The 18297-nt window shown below is 40.7% G+C and overlaps 1 protein-coding gene across 2 annotated transcripts in view; it reads left to right on the forward strand.

The window, feature by feature from the left end:
* LOC127873262 (muscle-specific protein 300 kDa-like) overlaps positions 1-18297 on the forward strand; it is a 229236-nt gene that overhangs the window by 122365 nt on the left and 88574 nt on the right. Inside the window, exons 60-69 of one of the 2 annotated variants that reach the window (XM_052417035.1) lie at positions 468-673; positions 2009-2151; positions 2828-3014; positions 7627-7803; positions 8485-8613; positions 9124-9450; positions 10295-10348; positions 16097-16246; positions 16521-16694; positions 17197-17409. In XM_052417035.1, coding sequence (XP_052272995.1) covers positions 468-673; positions 2009-2151; positions 2828-3014; positions 7627-7803; positions 8485-8613; positions 9124-9450; positions 10295-10348; positions 16097-16246; positions 16521-16694; positions 17197-17409 — 1760 coding nt within the window. The remainder of the gene's footprint in view (positions 1-467; positions 674-2008; positions 2152-2827; positions 3015-7626; positions 7804-8484; positions 8614-9123; positions 9451-10294; positions 10349-16096; positions 16247-16520; positions 16695-17196; positions 17410-18297) is intronic. The other variant, XM_052417036.1, reaches the window with a different exon arrangement.

The following is an 18297-nucleotide window of genomic DNA, read 5'->3' on the forward strand; positions in this document are numbered from 1 at the left end:
ACCTGGCATCTGAACTCCATTAGCATAAATAATACAGATGGATCGTTTTCTTTATTTGCATTCAGTTTTGTTTGTGCAAATTTTACATGAGTTTCATGAGACACTAACAGTAAACTAAGTGTGGTATGCTTCAATGGATTGAAATGGCTCTCAGCATGGACAATGATTGTTTGTAACGGAAAACAAAAATGCCATATATAATGCAAAACATAATTATTCCTCTTATGAAAAAGCAATGTCCTAATATGAAAATTAGCCTAATTCTATTAAAACCTGGGCTTAATGCAAGCTCGCAAGGTGTCATCCCATATAAGCCTGTGCAGTCTGCACAGGCTAATCAGGGACGACACTTTACGCCTTAACTGGATTTTTGTTAACGACAAATTCCATAAAAGGGAAGAGTGTTGGATACTTAACAAACATGCATTTAGTCCAATAATGCGGCTCAAATGTTCTTTCTCTACCAGATGTCCAGCAGAAGTACACCTCCCTGAAGGACCACGGCAGGACGGTACAGGACAGGCTGGAGACTAGCCTGGCTGCGCGCAAGGTCAACGAGGCTGACCTACAGAAACTCGAACGCTGGTGCAAGGAGGCGGAAATGAAGTGCAGCACTGCACCTGTCCTAGACTGCGCCACTGAAGTACTGGAGAAACAGTACAACACATATAAGGTACTGTTTACTTTGATTTTGTTTGAGCTGTGTATTGGGTAAATCTGGCTTAACCCTTTCAGTGTGAGAACCGAATTTTAAAGGCCTTTGCAAACAGTTTGGATCCAGATGAGACGCCACAGAACGTGGCGTCTCATCAGGATCCAAACTGTTTGCTATTCTGATAGTATTCTTTGAAAAAAATCAAAGAAAATGCTAATTTTAGAAATTCAGCAGACGACATTGAAGCAGACGACAAATTTCCCAGCATGCAAAGGGTTAATGCATGAGCGTACAGTGTTTTCCCAGATAAGTCCCTATGCATTCCAAAAACAGTATTGTCCCTGATAAGACCTTGCATACTTCACAGGCTAATCTGGGATGGCGCTAAACGCACATGCATTAAGCCCAGTTTTAGATGGCCAATTGAAAAATGGCCGTATATTGAGAACACTTGAGCTTGAGGGCAGTTTGTCTTGCTGGCGGTGGAAAATGTTTGTCTGAAGTATAACTTTGTTCAGCATGGATGGATATTACAATTACTTGAAAGAAGTAACAATAATTGTGCAATTGTTGCCACAGTCAGGAATCTGACCCTCCAAGGTCAAGGACACAGTTCAATGCAAAATTATGACCACTTTTTTGGAGCATAACTCTGATAAGCATAGATTGATTTTCAAATAACTTGGAAAAAGTTACAAGCATTTTAGACAGAGTGTCTTGTATCAGAATTAGGTTACTTGGTTCAATACCAAGGTCACAGTACGATGTCATTAGTTAAAGGCATTGATTGATGGAGTGCAATTCACAAAACCTAGACCCCCATGTTAGGGTTACAATTTAACAAATAGTCATGGTTAAAGCATACTTTTAAGATTATACTATGATTTTCAAATATATTGGTAAAAGTTACACAAAAACTTGAGAGGTTGTGTACGCAATAACAAAGTCTTGAGGTCTATGTTCAAGGTAAAGCAATATAAATAAAGTGAGACTTTGTCCAAGCTTTACATGTAAAAAAAACTTGTATTGACAGATGTCATCGTCAAAATTGCACTTAAGTTTAATACATATTAGTTGCATTCTTGGAAAACTGGGCTTAATGCATGTGCGTAAAGTGTTGTCCCAGATAAGCCTGTGCAGTCCACACAGGCTAATCAGGGACAACACTTTTCACCTACATGTGATTTTTTTAAATAGAGACCTCCTTCAAATGAAAAAAATTCAGAAAAGTGGAAAGTGTCATTCCTGTTTAGCATGTATGGACTGCAAGGCTTATTTAGGACGACGCTTTAGGAACATGCATTCATCCCAGTTTTCCCAGCACAAGGCTCAATTATTTTGTTTTATCTTTAGGTGCTAGACACAAGTGCAGAGATGTTCAAGTCACTCTTGAAGGAGATTGAGGATCGTGCACTTGCGTTCCAACCAGGTCTATCACCTGCAGACGCAGCAGCCCTACAGCAGACGACAAACACAGCGACAGAGAAATTCAACAGGTAATCTTAATACACACAAGATGGTGTCTATCCCCAGAAGTGGAAGCTACCTTACAGCAGATTCCAAACTCAGCGTCACAGAAATTCAACAGGTAAGCTATGAAGTGATTGCGTCTGAAGCGTCCATCACCAGCAGACGCACCAGCCCTTCAGCAGATTGCAAATATGGCATCAGAGAACTGGTAACTGGTAAGCTGCAAACTGATGATCCAATCAGAATCAGGCGTCACACATTTAAGCCTTGCTGCTGGAAAACTGGGCTTAATGCATGTGTGAGTAAAGTGCGGCGCAAGATTAGCCTCTGCTGTCTGCACAGGTTAATCAGGGATGATACTTTCCGCATAATTTTTAGCTTTGCTAAAAAGAGACTTTCTTTAAAAACAGGCTAATCTGGGATGACACTTTACTGTCATGCATTAAGCCAAGCTTTCCAAGAACGAGGCTACAATGTACAAGTCTGCAGAGAAAATGGACAGCTTTGAACTCTTATATTACGTTTTAGAATGATAATGACCACACAGATTTTGTCATCTCATGTCTTTACCTTGTGAAGTTATCCTTTGGGGCTTAATGCATGTGCATTAAGTTTTGTCCCAGATTAGCCTGTGCACTCCACGTAGGCTAATCTGTGCCGACACTTTTATCTTTTATTGAATTTTGATTTTTTGTTTTTCAGATTAAAGAAGACAATAAAAGACCGTGTGAAGTCTATAGACGAGGCATTACAGACTCGAGACGAGGTAGGGGACAGTCTAGAGGAGGTCAAGGGCTGGCTGTCCAGTGTCCAGTCTGACCTGAAGCAGGTGCCTCGTACCATTGGACCAACGGTCAGTGACGCAGAGGATGTGCTTAAACAGTACGAGGTAAGGACTATTCTTTGCTTTTCATTTGATTGAGGCTCGTGGATTTTAGAATCGCTTTGTTTTAATGTATATAATGATTCTTAACAAATATGCACATTTGAAGTTTGCAGTGTTTTGAAGGAAACTGATGGAGAGTGACTTAAATTTCTAATAAACTAAAGGGCTGGAGCCGTGTCCTGAGAAAAGTGGGCTAAATGCATGTGGGTAAAGTGTCATCCAAGATTAGCCTGTGCAGTCCACACAGGCTAATAAGGAACATCACTTGACGCTTTGATTAAATTTTTCGTTTTACACAAGACTCTATTCTAAATTTTATAAACGAAAATCCATTGTAGATGAAAAGTTTTTCCCTGATAAGTATGTGCAGACTGCACTAACTGTGCAGTCTAACCTAAGACAACACTTAACCTGCATGCATTGCGCTCAGTATTCCCAGAACGAGGCGCATTGTATTGTATCCCACATTGTACAGGCTATAGCAGAGAGGGTAGCCAACTATCAGCTGTCAGTGGCTCATTGAATTGTATCCCACATTGTACAGGCTATAGCAGAGAGGGTAGCCAACTATCAGCCATCAGTGGCTCATTGTATTGTATCCCACATTGTACAGGCTATAGCAGAGAGGGTAGCCAACTATCAGCCATCAGTGGCTCATTGTATTGTATCCCACATTGTACAGGCTATAGCAGAGAGGGTAGCCAACTATCAGCCGTCAGTGGCTCATTGTATTGTATCCCACATTTTACAGGCTATAGCAGAGAGGGTAGCCAACTATCAGCTGTCAGTGGCTCATTGTATTGTATCCCACATTGTACAGGCTATAGCAGAGAGGATAGCCAACTATCAGCCGTCAGTGGCTCATTGTATTGTATCCCACATTGTACAGGCTATAGCAGAGAGGGTAGCCAACTATCAGCTGTCAGTGGCTCATTGTATTGTATCCCACATTGTACAGGCTATAGCAGAGAGGGTAGCCTACTATCAGCCGTCAGTGGCTCATTGTATTGTATCCCACATTTTACAGGCTATAGCAGAGAGGGTAGCCAACTATCAGCTGTCAGTGGCTCATTGTATTGTATCCCACATTGTACAGGCTATAGCAGAGAGGGTAGCTAACTATCAGCTGTCAGTGGCTCATTGTATTGTATCCCACATTTTACAGGCTATAGCAGAGAGGGTAGCCAACTATCAGCTGTCAGTGGCTCATTGTATTGTATCCCACATTGTACAGGCTATAGCAGAGAGGGTAGCCAACTATCAGCCATCAGTGGCTCATTGTATTATATCCCACATTGTACAGGCTATAGCAGAGAGGGTAGCCAACTATCAGCCATCAGTGGCTCATTGTATTGTATCCCACATTGTACAGGCTATAGCAGAGAGGGTAGCCAACTATCAGCCGTCATTGGCTCATTGTATTGTATCCCACATTGTACAGGCTATAGCAGAAAGGGTAGCCAACTATCAGCTGTCAGTGGCTCATTGTATTGTATCCCACATTTTACAGGCTATAGCAGAGAGGGTAGCCAACTATCAGCCATCAGTGGCTCATTGTATTGTATCCCACATTGTACAGGCTATAGCAGAGAGGGTAGCCAACTATCAGCTGTCAGTGGCTCATTGTATTGTATCCCACATTGTACTGGCTATAGCAGAGAGGGTAGCCAACTATCAGCTGTCAGTGGCTCATTGTATTGTATCCCACATTTTACAGGCTATAGCAGAGAGGGTAGCCAACTATCAGCTGTCAGTGGCTCATTGTATTGTATCCCACATTGTACAGGCTATAGCAGAGAGGGTAGCCAACTATCAGCCGTCAGTGGCTCGTTGTATTGTATCCCACATTGTACAGTCTATAGCAGAGAGGGTAGCTAACTATCAGCTGTCAGTGGGGTATTGTATTGTATCCCACATTGTACAGGCTATAGCAGAGAGGGTAGCCAACTATCAGCTGTCAGTGGCTCATTGTATTGTATCCCACATTGTACAGGCTATAGCAGAGAGGGTAGCCAACTATCAGCCATCAGTGGCTCATTGTATTGTATCCCACATTGTACAGGCTATAGCAGAGAGGGTAGCCAACTATCAGCTGTCAGTGGCTCATTGTATTGTATCCCACATTGTACTGGCTATAGCAGAGAGGGTAGCCAACTATCAGCCGTCAGTGGCTCATTGTATTGTATCCCACATTTTACAGGCTATAGCAGAGAGGGTAGCCAACTATCAGCTGTCAGTGGCTCATTGTATTGTATCCCACATTGTACAGGCTATAGCAGAGAGGGTAGCCAACTATCAGCCGTCAGTGGCTCATTGTATTGTATCCCACATTGTACAGGCTATAGCAGAGAGGGTAGCTAACTATCAGCTGTCAGTGGGGTATTGTATTGTATCCCACATTGTACAGGCTATAGCAGAGAGGGTAGCCAACTATCAGCTGTCAGTGGCTCATTGTATTGTATCCCACATTGTACAGGCTATAGCAGAGACGGTAGCCAACTATCAGCCGTCAATGGCTCATTGTATTGTATCCCACATTGTACAGGCTATAGCAGAGAGGGTAGCCAACTATCAGCCGTCAGTGGCTCATTGTATTATATCCCACATTGTACAGGCTATAGCAGAGAGGGTAGCCAACTATCAGCCGTCAGTGGCTCATTGTATTGTATCCCACATTGTACAGGCTATAGCAGAGAGGGTAGCCAACTATCAGCTGTCAGTGGCTCATTGTATTGTATCCCACATTGTACAGGCTATAGCAGAGAGGGTAGCCAACTATCAGCTGTCAGTGGCTCATTGTATTGTATCCCACATTGTACAGGCTATAGCAGAGAGGGTAGCCAACTATCAGCCGTCAGTGGCTCATTGTATTGTATCCCACATTTTACAGGCTATAGCAGAGAGGGTAGCCAACTATCAGCTGTCAGTGGCTCATTGTATTGTATCCCACATTGTACAGGCTATAGCAGAGAGGGTAGCCAACTATCAGCCGTCAGTGGCTCGTTGTATTGTATCCCACATTGTACAGTCTATAGCAGAGAGGGTAGCTAACTATCAGCTGTCAGTGGGGTATTGTATTGTATCCCACATTGTACAGGCTATAGCAGAGAGGGTAGCCAACTATCAGCTGTCAGTGGCTCATTGTATTGTATCCCACATTGTACAGGCTATAGCAGAGAGGGTAGCCAACTATCAGCCATCAGTGGCTCATTGTATTGTATCCCACATTGTACAGGCTATAGCAGAGAGGGTAGCCAACTATCAGCTGTCAGTGGCTCATTGTATTGTATCCCACATTGTACTGGCTATAGCAGAGAGGGTAGCCAACTATCAGCCGTCAGTGGCTCATTGTATTGTATCCCACATTTTACAGGCTATAGCAGAGAGGGTAGCCAACTATCAGCTGTCAGTGGCTCATTGTATTGTATCCCACATTGTACAGGCTATAGCAGAGAGGGTAGCCAACTATCAGCCGTCAGTGGCTCATTGTATTGTATCCCACATTGTACAGGCTATAGCAGAGAGGGTAGCTAACTATCAGCTGTCAGTGGGGTATTGTATTGTATCCCACATTGTACAGGCTATAGCAGAGAGGGTAGCCAACTATCAGCTGTCAGTGGCTCATTGTATTGTATCCCACATTGTACAGGCTATAGCAGAGAGGGTAGCCAACTATCAGCTGTCAATGGCTCATTGTATTGTATCCCACATTGTACAGGCTATAGCAGAGAGGGTAGCCAACTATCAGCCGTCAGTGGCTCATTGTATTATATCCCACATTGTACAGGCTATAGCAGAGAGGGTAGCCAACTATCAGCCGTCAGTGGCTCATTGTATTGTATCCCACATTGTACAGGCTATAGCAGAGAGGGTAGCCAACTATCAGCTGTCAGTGGCTCATTGTATTGTATCCCACATTGTACAGGCTATAGCAGAGAGGGTAGCCAACTATCAGCTGTCAGTGGCTCATTGTATTGTATCCCACATTGTACAGGCTATAGCAGAGAGGGTAGCCAACTATCAGCCGTCAGTGGCTCATTGTATTGTATCCCACATTGTACAGGCTATAGCAGAGAGGGTAGCCAACTATCAGCTGTCAGTGGCTCATTGTATTGTATCCCACATTGTACAGGCTATAGCAGAGAGGGTAGCCAACTATCAGCCGTCAGTGGCTCATTGTATTGTATCCCACATTGTACAGGCTATAGCAGAGAGGGTAGCCAACTATCAGCCGTCAGTGGCTCATTGTATTGTATCCCACATTTTACAGGCTATAGCAGAGAGGGTAGCCAACTATCAGCCGTCAGTGGCCCATTGTATTGTATCCCACATTTTACAGGCTACAGCAAGGAGGGTAGCCAACTATCAGCCGTCAGTGGCTCATTGTATTGTATCCCACATTTTACAGGCTATAGCAGAGAGGGTAGCCAACTATCAGCCGTCAGTGGCTCATTGTATTGTATCCCACATTTTACAGGCTATAGCAGAGAGGGTAGCCAACAATTAGCCGTCAGTGGCCCATTGTATTGTATCCCACATTTTACAGGCTATAGCAGAGAGGGTAGCCAACTATTAGCTGTCAGTGGCCCATTGTATTGTATCCCACATTTTACAGGCTATAGCAGAGAGGGTAGCCAACTATCAGCCGTCAGTGGCCCAGCTGAGGCAGGCAGTGGAGCGTCTGAGACACCTGGGGCAGCTCAGTGAGGCAGACGAGATACTGCGCCTCACCGGCCAGTATGAGATGCTGGGAGACCAGGTCAGACAACACACCCAGAATTGCAAGCAGGCGGTAGGTGACATTATAAGAAGGTTTACACTGTAAACTTCAGTACTAATAAATGCAAGTATGAATGATTATAAACAAATAGCAGCTTCCTACACCCCTGGATGTGAAAGACACTTTATCCCCAGTGATCCACTCATTCCTGGGTTATTTGCCCTTTAATCCTGATAAAACCGGTGCGCATGTATTAGTTATGTCACGTTATGGACAAAGCTCTTGTTGAGCTGTGCTCGGTGATAAGAGGGTTTAATGCATGTGCATAAAGTGTTGTCCGAGATTAGCCTGTGCAGTCCGCAATCAGGGACGACACTTTCCGCTCAAATGATTTTTTTTGTTTAAAGGAAGTCCTCTCAGGCTAATCTGGGACGACACTTTGCGCAGATGCATTAAACCCTTCTTTTCACAGAGCACGGCCCAAATAAAGTAAACTAACGTACCTTAATATACAATTTTATTGATTGAGCCTCATCCTGAAAAAACTAATCAGCGACGACTCTTTCTGCCTACAATGAATTTTGTTTAGAACGAACCTCTTTTTAATGAAAATACCATAAACGCAGAAAGTCTCTTCCCTGATCAGGACTTCACAGGTTAATCAGGGACGACACTTTATGCACATGTTCTCCCAGAACAAGGTTGTCAATTTACCCCCGTTCTTCTATCAAAGTATTGCTCCTCTGTTGCTAGGTGACCGTACGACAGACGCTGGAAGACCAGATGAAGGCAGTGGATGATGTTCTGCGTACATGCGAGCAGACGGCAGACTCTGTGATAGGTCTGCAGGTGCCTGTGCCAGAGAAAATAGAGAAACTCAAGGTAGGGCCTGCATTTGGCTTGCAGAGATCAATCATTATGCATAGAGTATCTGTGTTTTCAAACGTTAGTTATGTTTCTAACAGAGAATGGTAAATTTGACCTTGAACATATTGTGACAAATGAAAGATGTGGCCTTCGGTTTGCTTACAAAGAATTGTAAATGCTTGCCTAAAATATGATTCTTGTAGGTGATAAACTCAAAGTTATCTGATGTTAGGTGATAAACTCAGTTATTTTACCACAAGTGTATGTGTATTTGGTAAGACAGTTGAGTGTTTCATTAACTCTGAGAATTCTAGCAAAATATTTATAAAAGTATTTGTTTCTTTAATTTGCAATGAGAAACAGGTCTGTTTTTCATGCAAAGTATAAAATTATAAAATATTCCATAGATCCATCAGCCGTTATATAACTGCATAACAAGCCTTGAGCATGACTTGCATATTAGGCTAATATTGTTATTTAACAACATATTTTTCTTACTGTAAAAAATTTCAAATTCATTTCCAGGCTGTGTCCACTCAGTTGCAAGCAGCCAGCCCTTCCATATTTGCCATGGGCGACAAGGCAGCAAGAATCGGTCTTGAGGGAACCCCAGAAAATGCCCAGGCAGTCACAGCTATGATTGAAGATGTGAAAGCAAGGATGGACAACCTTAAGAAGATTGCGGACAGAAAGGCCAAGCAGTGCGAGTCCATCCAGAGAAACCGCGAAGATTTTGAGGGTTATGTTAATGAGACAATGAATTGGCTCGATGCCAAGGAAGAGATCCTCGCATCATGCACTGCACTTGACCTTGACCCTCAAAAGGTCAAATCGACCTTGCACAAACATCAGGTAATTGGGATGTGGGTTCTTTTCGGCAAAGGTTTATTTGTCTGATATGGTATATGCAGATTATCTGGGTTTTAAAGGACGTTTTCCATTTACAAATATTGTATTGTATATTGTATGTTATGTTCTTTTGTTTCTGGGTGATTAATATTTGCCATTTTTGTGAGTTTGATTATGGTCATTAAATTTCATGGACGACTTAGAAAATAAGCATACCTATATATTATATACCATATCAGACATAATACAGATATATTTCAAATGCTATTAGATTTTGTAGAGATTAAAAAAGAGAATTGTCCCAACTGTTTTTATCTTATAATCCCTATAGTAACTAAGATTGCTTTGATAAGTTTCTAGATGTTGTGAAAGAAGATTTTATAGATTGTTTAAAGAGCTATTTCTTACTTTTAATATATGTGTTTTTTATGTATGTTGGTATGTAGATTATTTGTGTGTTTTTGTTTTTGTCTCATAGCCTTTTAATGTGCCCCTTTTATGTATCTAAACTTATACAGACACTTCTGTATTATAATTTATATGATAATTTAAATGTCAGCAACTATTATAATGCTTTAAATTAATAACCGACTTTAACTCAGTACATTTTGCATATTGTATTGTCAATCAATTAAAATTAACAGATATAGATTTCACAAAAATAGATAATTATTTATGTGCTGTCTAAGTAAACACAGAATAGACCACTTAAAGTCATCTAAAATAACTTTTAAATGTATAAAATAGCAATTATCTTTTTTTGGAACAATTGATAGCCTTGATGCATATAAATGTTAAATAGCAAAACTATATCTGTCTTTAAATTCTTGCTCTGTACTTGGCACAGGAGGTTAAAGGCGAGTTTACGTCTCGACTCGCACAAGTGCGAACTCGCGAAGAGGTGATCACATGTTGTCTGATGTTCATGTCTTTTCTATGTAACCAGTTTTGTTGTTAACCACAACTCCTTGTCTTTATACGTGATTTAGTTGATCTCAAGGGCAAAGCTATTTTTCGCACTATTTCCCATTATTTTATGTATATACAATTACCAGTAGGTATTGTAGGTTTTCTGTGAGTTAAATGTATGAACCAGTATGGTGTTAGAAACATTTGTTTGTTATTTTTGTCTGTCAATTTGGATAAGTTAATTGGGTCATGCTCTGTGAAAAGGGGGTTTATTATGGTGTACGAACTGGTCCAAAACTACTCTAAACTGTCCGGGACAGTTTATAAACCGTCCCGGACCGTTTCTAAACTGTCCCGGACAGTTTACTAAACTGTCCTGGACAGATTACAAACTGTCCGAGACGGTTTAGGAAAGTTTTGGACCGTTCGTGCGCTTAAACCATCCGGGACGGTTTAAACTGTCCGGGACAGTTTAGTAAACTGTCCGGGACGGTTTAAACTGTCCGATACGGTATTATTTATATCAGCCAATCAGAACACTCCTTACAATAATGCTTTTCTTTAGAAGTCGTAATGTAATATCGTTGTCATCTCGAGCGACGCTATTTTTCTCGGACAAAACATGATTTTAAAAATATTCAATCAATCATTGCTGCCAAAAACGCCAGAGTTAAAAATTAATATTTTAAGTACACGAAATAAATGTATTTGCCCACAAAGTATTTCTGACATTGGTAACGAATTTCTTCTTTTACAGTCGCTGCCCTGAAACTGTCGAGTAGGTGTAAACTCGGGATATGATGTGGTCATTCTGTTCACATTTCTAGCCAGAGCATCCAATCTTGTCAGTGAAGAGTTAATCACCTCAAGGGACCTATTTGTCTCTAAAATTCTTGTAATGGAATTAAATACATCCCGACAAGTCTCTAAAAACCGATCTCTGTCCATATTCGCGTACAAATGATAAATTATCAAACAATCACTCGAGTAAACGTTACTAAAAAGGAAATTCTCACTTTCGAAATGGCACACAAATGCGAAGTGTTACGAGTGTTCTGATTTATTGATTGACTCCTCTTAAGAACCTATGCCGTACTAAAATTTATGCCTGTAAATCGTCCGGGACAGTTTCCTGGAAACCGTCCCGGACAGTTTCCTAAACTGTCCCGGACGGTTTGTAATCCACAAAATAAATCGCCCGGTACAGTTTACAGACGCACGAGCGGTTCAAAAGTAAGAAACTGTCCGGGACAGTTTAGTAAACTAACCGGGACAGTTTACAAACTGTCCCGGACGGTTTATAAACCGTCCCGGACAGTTTAGAATAGTTTTGGACCAGTTCGTACACCATAGTTTATTGCATGTGTGTATAGAGTTGTACCAAAAACAACACTTTCTGCTTTTATGATATTTTTTGTTTAAAGCAAGTCTCTTCTTAGTAAAAATGCAGTTTAGGCGCAAAGTGTCATCCCTGATTAGCCTGTGCGGACTGTACCGGCTAAACTGGGACAACACTTTACACACATGCATTAAACCCGTTTTTCACAGAGCACAGCCCAATGAAATGTTTATTTCTGAAAACAAGTTGATGAGCTCTGCTCTTCTAGATACATGTTTTAATTATTTCTATGAACTATGTTTACACTAATTTAGTTAGACCGTTTTGTGTTGCTGAAAATGTCAGCTAATACAATATACTTACAATTTAATAACTATATAAGCTTTCTATTATTAAGGATATATAACTGTTAATAATGATGTTAAATTACTCAGTGCTAACTACATATAAATTGAAACAGTTTTCAGTTATTTCACACACATTAATAGCAGAAGAAAGACGCAAGCTATTCTACTTGCCCTGGCGTTAGCTTCCAAGCTTGGTTGTTAACTTTTTTGGTGAGCTAGTTGGTCATGAATGGCTGGAGGGTTTTATTTTAAACTTTAAATATGTTTTCTTCATATTGAAATTATTCCATAGATTAATTTTATTAACTCTGGTACAGAATTTGGTAAAATCTGTTGAAACTAGGTACATTAATGCCTTATGTCCAAATCTAGCATGAGATTGCATATGGGGTGTTTGGAGTAAAGGTCAAGGTCACAGGTAGTAAATTTTGACTATTGTTTGTAATCAATTATTTCAAAACAAATTTATGAATTGTAAAGAAACTTGATACATAGATTCCTAACGTCCAGGGATTGCACCTTGGATGGGTATGATCAAGGTCAAGGTCACTGTTATTAATATATAGAACATTGTTTCAACTTAAGATCTAGAGAATAAATATAGCCATTGTTATGAAAGCATATAATTATACACGTTGTACAAAGCTTAATTTGTTTGCATAGGAAGCACATTCTGTCAAGGACACAATTAGTAAATAAAGAAAAATAGTTTCCACTCAAAATCAAGGCTAAGCGGTATGTGTTTTGTAGGCTATTTAAATTTAAAAAATACTAAATTACTAAATAACTAAAATAACTTACCTACTATACAAATAGTTTGCTTTAGAAAAAAAAAGACAGAAACTTTTAAAAGAACAAGAAAAGTCTAGTGCGCTGTCTTCTGACAGCTCTTGTGTTTATAGCAGATTGTTTGTTTTCACTAAGTCAAGGAGTTGTGAGTACACTTTGTGTGACCTATATATAGATTAATGTTACTGCTTAACTATTTCTTTTACTTGTTTGCAGATCATGCCTCATGTTCACCAAGGATTAACCTAGGGCTCAATCTAAGATACTCTTGATCTTCAATGTCATATCAGTTCCTTCTCCTCATATACTATAACACCAATAGTAGGGTTAAATTTAAATCTACATAATAAGCCGTGCTCTGTGAAAAGGGCGTTTCATGTATGTGGGTAAAGTGTTGTCCCAGATAAGCATGTGCAGTCTGCACAGGCTGCAGTCTTCACAGGCTGATCAGGGACAACACTTTCCGCTTTTATATTTTTGTTTAAAAAAAGTCTCTTGGCAAAAATCCAGTTGAGGGGAAAGTGTCTTCACTGATTAGCATGTGTGGACCGCACAGTCTAATCTGTGATGACACGTTATTCACATGCATTAAACCCCCTTTTCACAGAGCAAAGCTCAGTTATATTCCTTCATACGAAGTGATCAAGATCCTAGTCATATTTCAATCACTACGTGTTGTGAGGCTCAGTTTATTTGTCACACACCAGTCATATTCACCATTCACGTCATTGAGTTATTAAAATGAAATATATGTCGGTTAATAATTACATATCAGTTAAGTGGTAAAGAGTATAAACATTTAAGATAAATCTAAAATAAAGCTCTGATGTTATGCTTCATACAACTTTCCTATGCTTGGCAAATTTACTCTTATCGATTGCTTATGGCATTTCTATATTCTGTGATATTTTCAGTGGTAAAATTCCTTGGACAATCATCTACATTGTTTTAGTATTTTTATGCCCCGGATCGAAAGATCGGGGGCATATTGTTTTTGGCCTGTCTGTCTGTCATTCATTGTGTGTGTCCCAAAACTTTAACCTTGGTTAAAGTTTTGCAATAACTTTTTCATTATTGAAGATAGCAACTTGATATTTGGCATGCATGTGTATCTCATGAAGCTGCCTATTTTGAGTGGTGAAAGGTCAAGGTCATCCTTCAAGGTTAAAGGTCAAATATATGACTTCAAAGCGGCGTAATAGGGGGCATTGTGTTTCTGACAAACACATCTCTTGTTGTTCTTAAATAAGTTCAATAACTCTGCTATGACGTAATACTACTACTCCTGAACTAAGAAGTAAAAACACATAATAAATGAATATAATATTTATAAAAATTATAACACTTATAATATTATTTATAAAATTTACTAAAACGGTGATAATTATTATGCTGATAGTAATAAATATAATAATATTAGTATCAATGGTAGTAATACTAATTACAATAATAATTGTGATAATAATTAAGTAAGTTATAACTATAATACATTGTGATACAATATAACATATTCTAATAAAATAAAAATTTATGAACACTTAAATGTTTTATTGACATTACACATTTGTATGTACCAGTTTTCTGGTAATTTGAATCAAATTTAGAATGGTGAAAAGATTAAAACTTGAAAGTTTGTTCTTCTTGTGGGCATTATATACAAAAAATATAAGACCTGTTAATTAACTTTAAGAATGATTTAAAAAGTCTTCTTACTGACATGATCACCCAGAATGTGTTTACTTTATTTAGGTTTCTTTCAAGCTCTAAAAAAGATGTTTTTAAGCTGATGATTATATTCTGTCCTGAAGGTCCCAGGGTGTTGAAATGTCTTTGCATGGAAGCCATCCCTCATAAACCACAGCTCTTAAGTACCAAATAACGCTGATAATTTGTTAATAATTTTGATTTTAACCTCAACAAACTGGGCTATATTTAATGCCTGTTGCTCCCCCCTCAGGCCCTGTCATTTGACGCCCTCTACAAGCTGGGCTCTATTTAATGCCTGTTGCTCCCCCATCAGGCCCTGTCATGTGATGCCCTCTACAAGCTGGGCTTTATTTAATGCCTATTGCTCCTCCCTCAGGCCCTGTCATGTGATGCCCTCTACAAGCTGGGCTCTATTTAATGCCTGTTGCTCCCCCCTCAGGCCCTATCATGTGACTCCCTCTACAAGCTGGGCTCTATTTAATGCCTGTTGCTCCCCCTCAGGCCCTGTCATGTGAAGCCCTCTACAAGCTAGGCTATATTTAATGCCTGTTGCTCCCCTCAGGCCCTGTCATGTGACACCCTCTACAAGCTAGGCTATATTTAATGCCTGTTGCTCCCCTCAGGCCCTGTCATGTGATGCCCTCTATAAGCTGGGCTCTATTAAATGCCTGTTGCTCCCCCCTCTGGCCCTGTCATGTGACGCCCTCTACAAGCTGGGCTCTATTTAATGCCTGTTGCTCCCCCTCAGGCCCTGTCATGTGACGCCCTCTACAAGCTAGGCTATATTTAATGTCTGTTGCTCCCCTGAGGCCCTGTCATGTGACGCCCTCTACAAGCTGGGCTCTATTAATTGTCTGTTGCTCCCGCCTCAGGCCCTGTCATGTGACGCCCTCTACAAGCTGGGCTCTATTTAATGCCTGTTGCTCCCCCTCAGGCCCTGTCATGTGACGCCCTCTACAAGCTAGGCTATATTTAATGCCTGTTGCACCCCTCAGGCCCTGTTATGTGACGCCCTCTACAAGCTAGGCTATATTTAATGCCTTTTGCTCCCCCCTCAGGTCCTGTCATGTGACGCCCTCTACAAGCTGGGCTCTATTTAATGCCTGTTGCTCCCCCCTCAGACCCTGTCATGTGATGCCCTCTACAAGCTAGGCTATATTTAATGCCTGTTGCTCCCCCCTCAGGCCCTGTCATGTAATGCCCTCTACAAGCTGGGCTCTATTTAATGCCTGTTGCTCCCCCTCAGGCCCTGTCATGTGACGCCCTCTACAAGCTAGGCTATATTTAATGCCTGTTGCTCCCCTCAGGCCCTGTCATGTGACGCCCTCTACAAGCTGGGCTTTATTTAATGCCTGTTTCTTCCCCCTCAGGCCCTGTCATGTGACGCCCTCTACAAGCAGGGCTCTATTTAGTGCCTGTTGCTTACCCCTCAGGCCCTGTCACGTGACACCCTCTACAAGCTGGGCTCTATTTAATGCCTGTTGCTTACCCCTCAGGCCCTGTCACGTGACGCCCTCTACAAGCTGGGCTCTATTTAATGCCTGTTGCTCCTCCTCAGGCCCTGTCACGTGACGCCCTGGACAAGCTGGACACTATCAAGATGAAGGCTGATGTGGAGAGAAGACACTACGAGCACATGGAGGAACCTGTACCAGACCTGCTCACAGAGAAACTAGAACAGATCCATTCCCTGGAGGAGAGTATTAAGGTAATAGAGTTTTATTTATTTATTTTAGTATAAACCTATCTATTTAAGTTTGATTGCATCATAGGCCTAAGGTTGTTTTAATGTTTTTGAGTCCATTTCCAGAGTAGAACCAAGAAATATGGTAAGGAAATGAAGATAATGTTATTGAATGTGGCAACTTAGGAAATATGTTAACTGGCGGTCTGAGGAAATATGTTAACTGGCAGGCCAACAAGTGTTGCAGTCATGTTCAAATAAATCAATCAGTAAACAACAAAAAATATGTGCCTTGCAGGGCGCCATATCCAAGAAGGAGCAGTACCTGACTGAGGCAGTGGCAGACCGAATGCAGTTGGAGGTGTCCATGAAACAGATCAACGACTGGATCAACGGGGCTGAAGAACTCCTGGACTCAGGGTATGAGGGGCTTGACTACGACACACTGAATGAAACCATCAGCGAACACAAGGTAAGCTTAACTATGCTTAAATCTACGGTTTTTGTATCTTGTCCATTTAACATTTAACTAATTTTGACCCCATATGCATCTGTCAAAAAATGTATTTCATGTTCTGATAATGGCATTGTTGCTCTGTCTTTGAGAACATTTTACTGTGCATATTTTCTGTTTCCCACATTTTGGTAATATAACTAAGTTTATCACTCGTATTCAAGACAAGTTTTCTGAGGTGAGCATGTGTCAATTTATACTTATAATTTCATTCTTGACTACTTTTTTGAGGCGGGCATGTGCCATAATTTCATTTAGGACTACTTTTCAGATGGTGAGCATGCATCATTTAATTTATGACTATTTTCCTGAGGTGAGCATGTGTTATTTCATTCAGGACTACCTTTCATAGGCAAGCATGTGTCATGATTTCATTCAGGACTACTTTTTTGAGGCGAGCATGTGTCATAATTCCAATCAGGACTACTTTTCTGAGGCAAGAATGCTTCATTTCATTTAGGACTACTTTTCTGAGGCGAGTATGTGTCAGGACGAGATGGAGCAGGTGATGGAGCTCTCTGAGCGTTTGCTGCCAACCTTGGACATGAATGACACTGCCACACTGCGGCAGTCGCTCAAGAACACGGAGCAGAAGCTTGCGAACATCATGGCCTCCTCCCAAAGGCAGCAGACGGAAATGGAGAAACGGGCCCAGGACTGGAATGAATACCAGGTATTTAAGAAATGTGCTTTGGTCTTATAAAAGATCGTTATTCATAACTTAATTTTGTAGTAAAACTATTTGACCTCCTCTCCACTGCTTCCCAAAAATAAAAAGGTAAGTGAGTGAAATGAAAGGTTTTGAGATAAAAATTTATGCAATTGTAATTGAGCTAAGCAATGGTACATTTTGAATATTCAATCATATATAACCTATTCCTTCTGATAACATGATTCTCGGGTACCATTATTAAGTGCGTGGGCTGCATGTAATTTAAGTAAAACAAAAGCACATTCAAAACACAAGAACATTAGTTTACAATCACTAATTTAAAATACTAGTTTCTGAGAAAACGCGGGTTAATGCATGCACATAAAGTGTCATACCAGATTAGCCTGTATAGTCTGCAAGGGCTAATCAGGAAAGAAACTTTGTACTCAAGTTCTTTGCTATAAGGAGACTTTCTTTAAATTGAAAATAAAATAAAAGAGGAAAGTGTCATCCTGGATTAGCCTTTATGGACTGGAGGCTAATCTGGGACAACACTTTACGGACTAAAGAGGCTAATCTGGGACGACACTTTACGGACTGAAGAGGCTAATCTGGGACAACACTTTACGGACTGAAGAGGCTAATCTGGGACGACACTTTATGGACTGAAGAGGCTAATCTGGGACGACACTTTACAGACTGAAGAGGCTAATCTGGGACGACACTTTACGAACTGAAGAGGCTAATCTGGGATGACACTTTACGGACTGAAGAGTCTAATCTGGGACGACACTTTACGAACTGAAGAGGCTAATCTGGGACGTCACTTTACGGACTGAAGAGTCTAATCTCGGACGACACTTTACGGACTGAAGAGGCTAATCTGGGACGACACTTTACGCATATGAA

Source organism: Dreissena polymorpha, chromosome 3 (assembly GCF_020536995.1).
Source record: "Dreissena polymorpha isolate Duluth1 chromosome 3, UMN_Dpol_1.0, whole genome shotgun sequence".
Lineage (NCBI taxonomy): Eukaryota > Metazoa > Mollusca > Bivalvia > Myida > Dreissenidae > Dreissena > Dreissena polymorpha.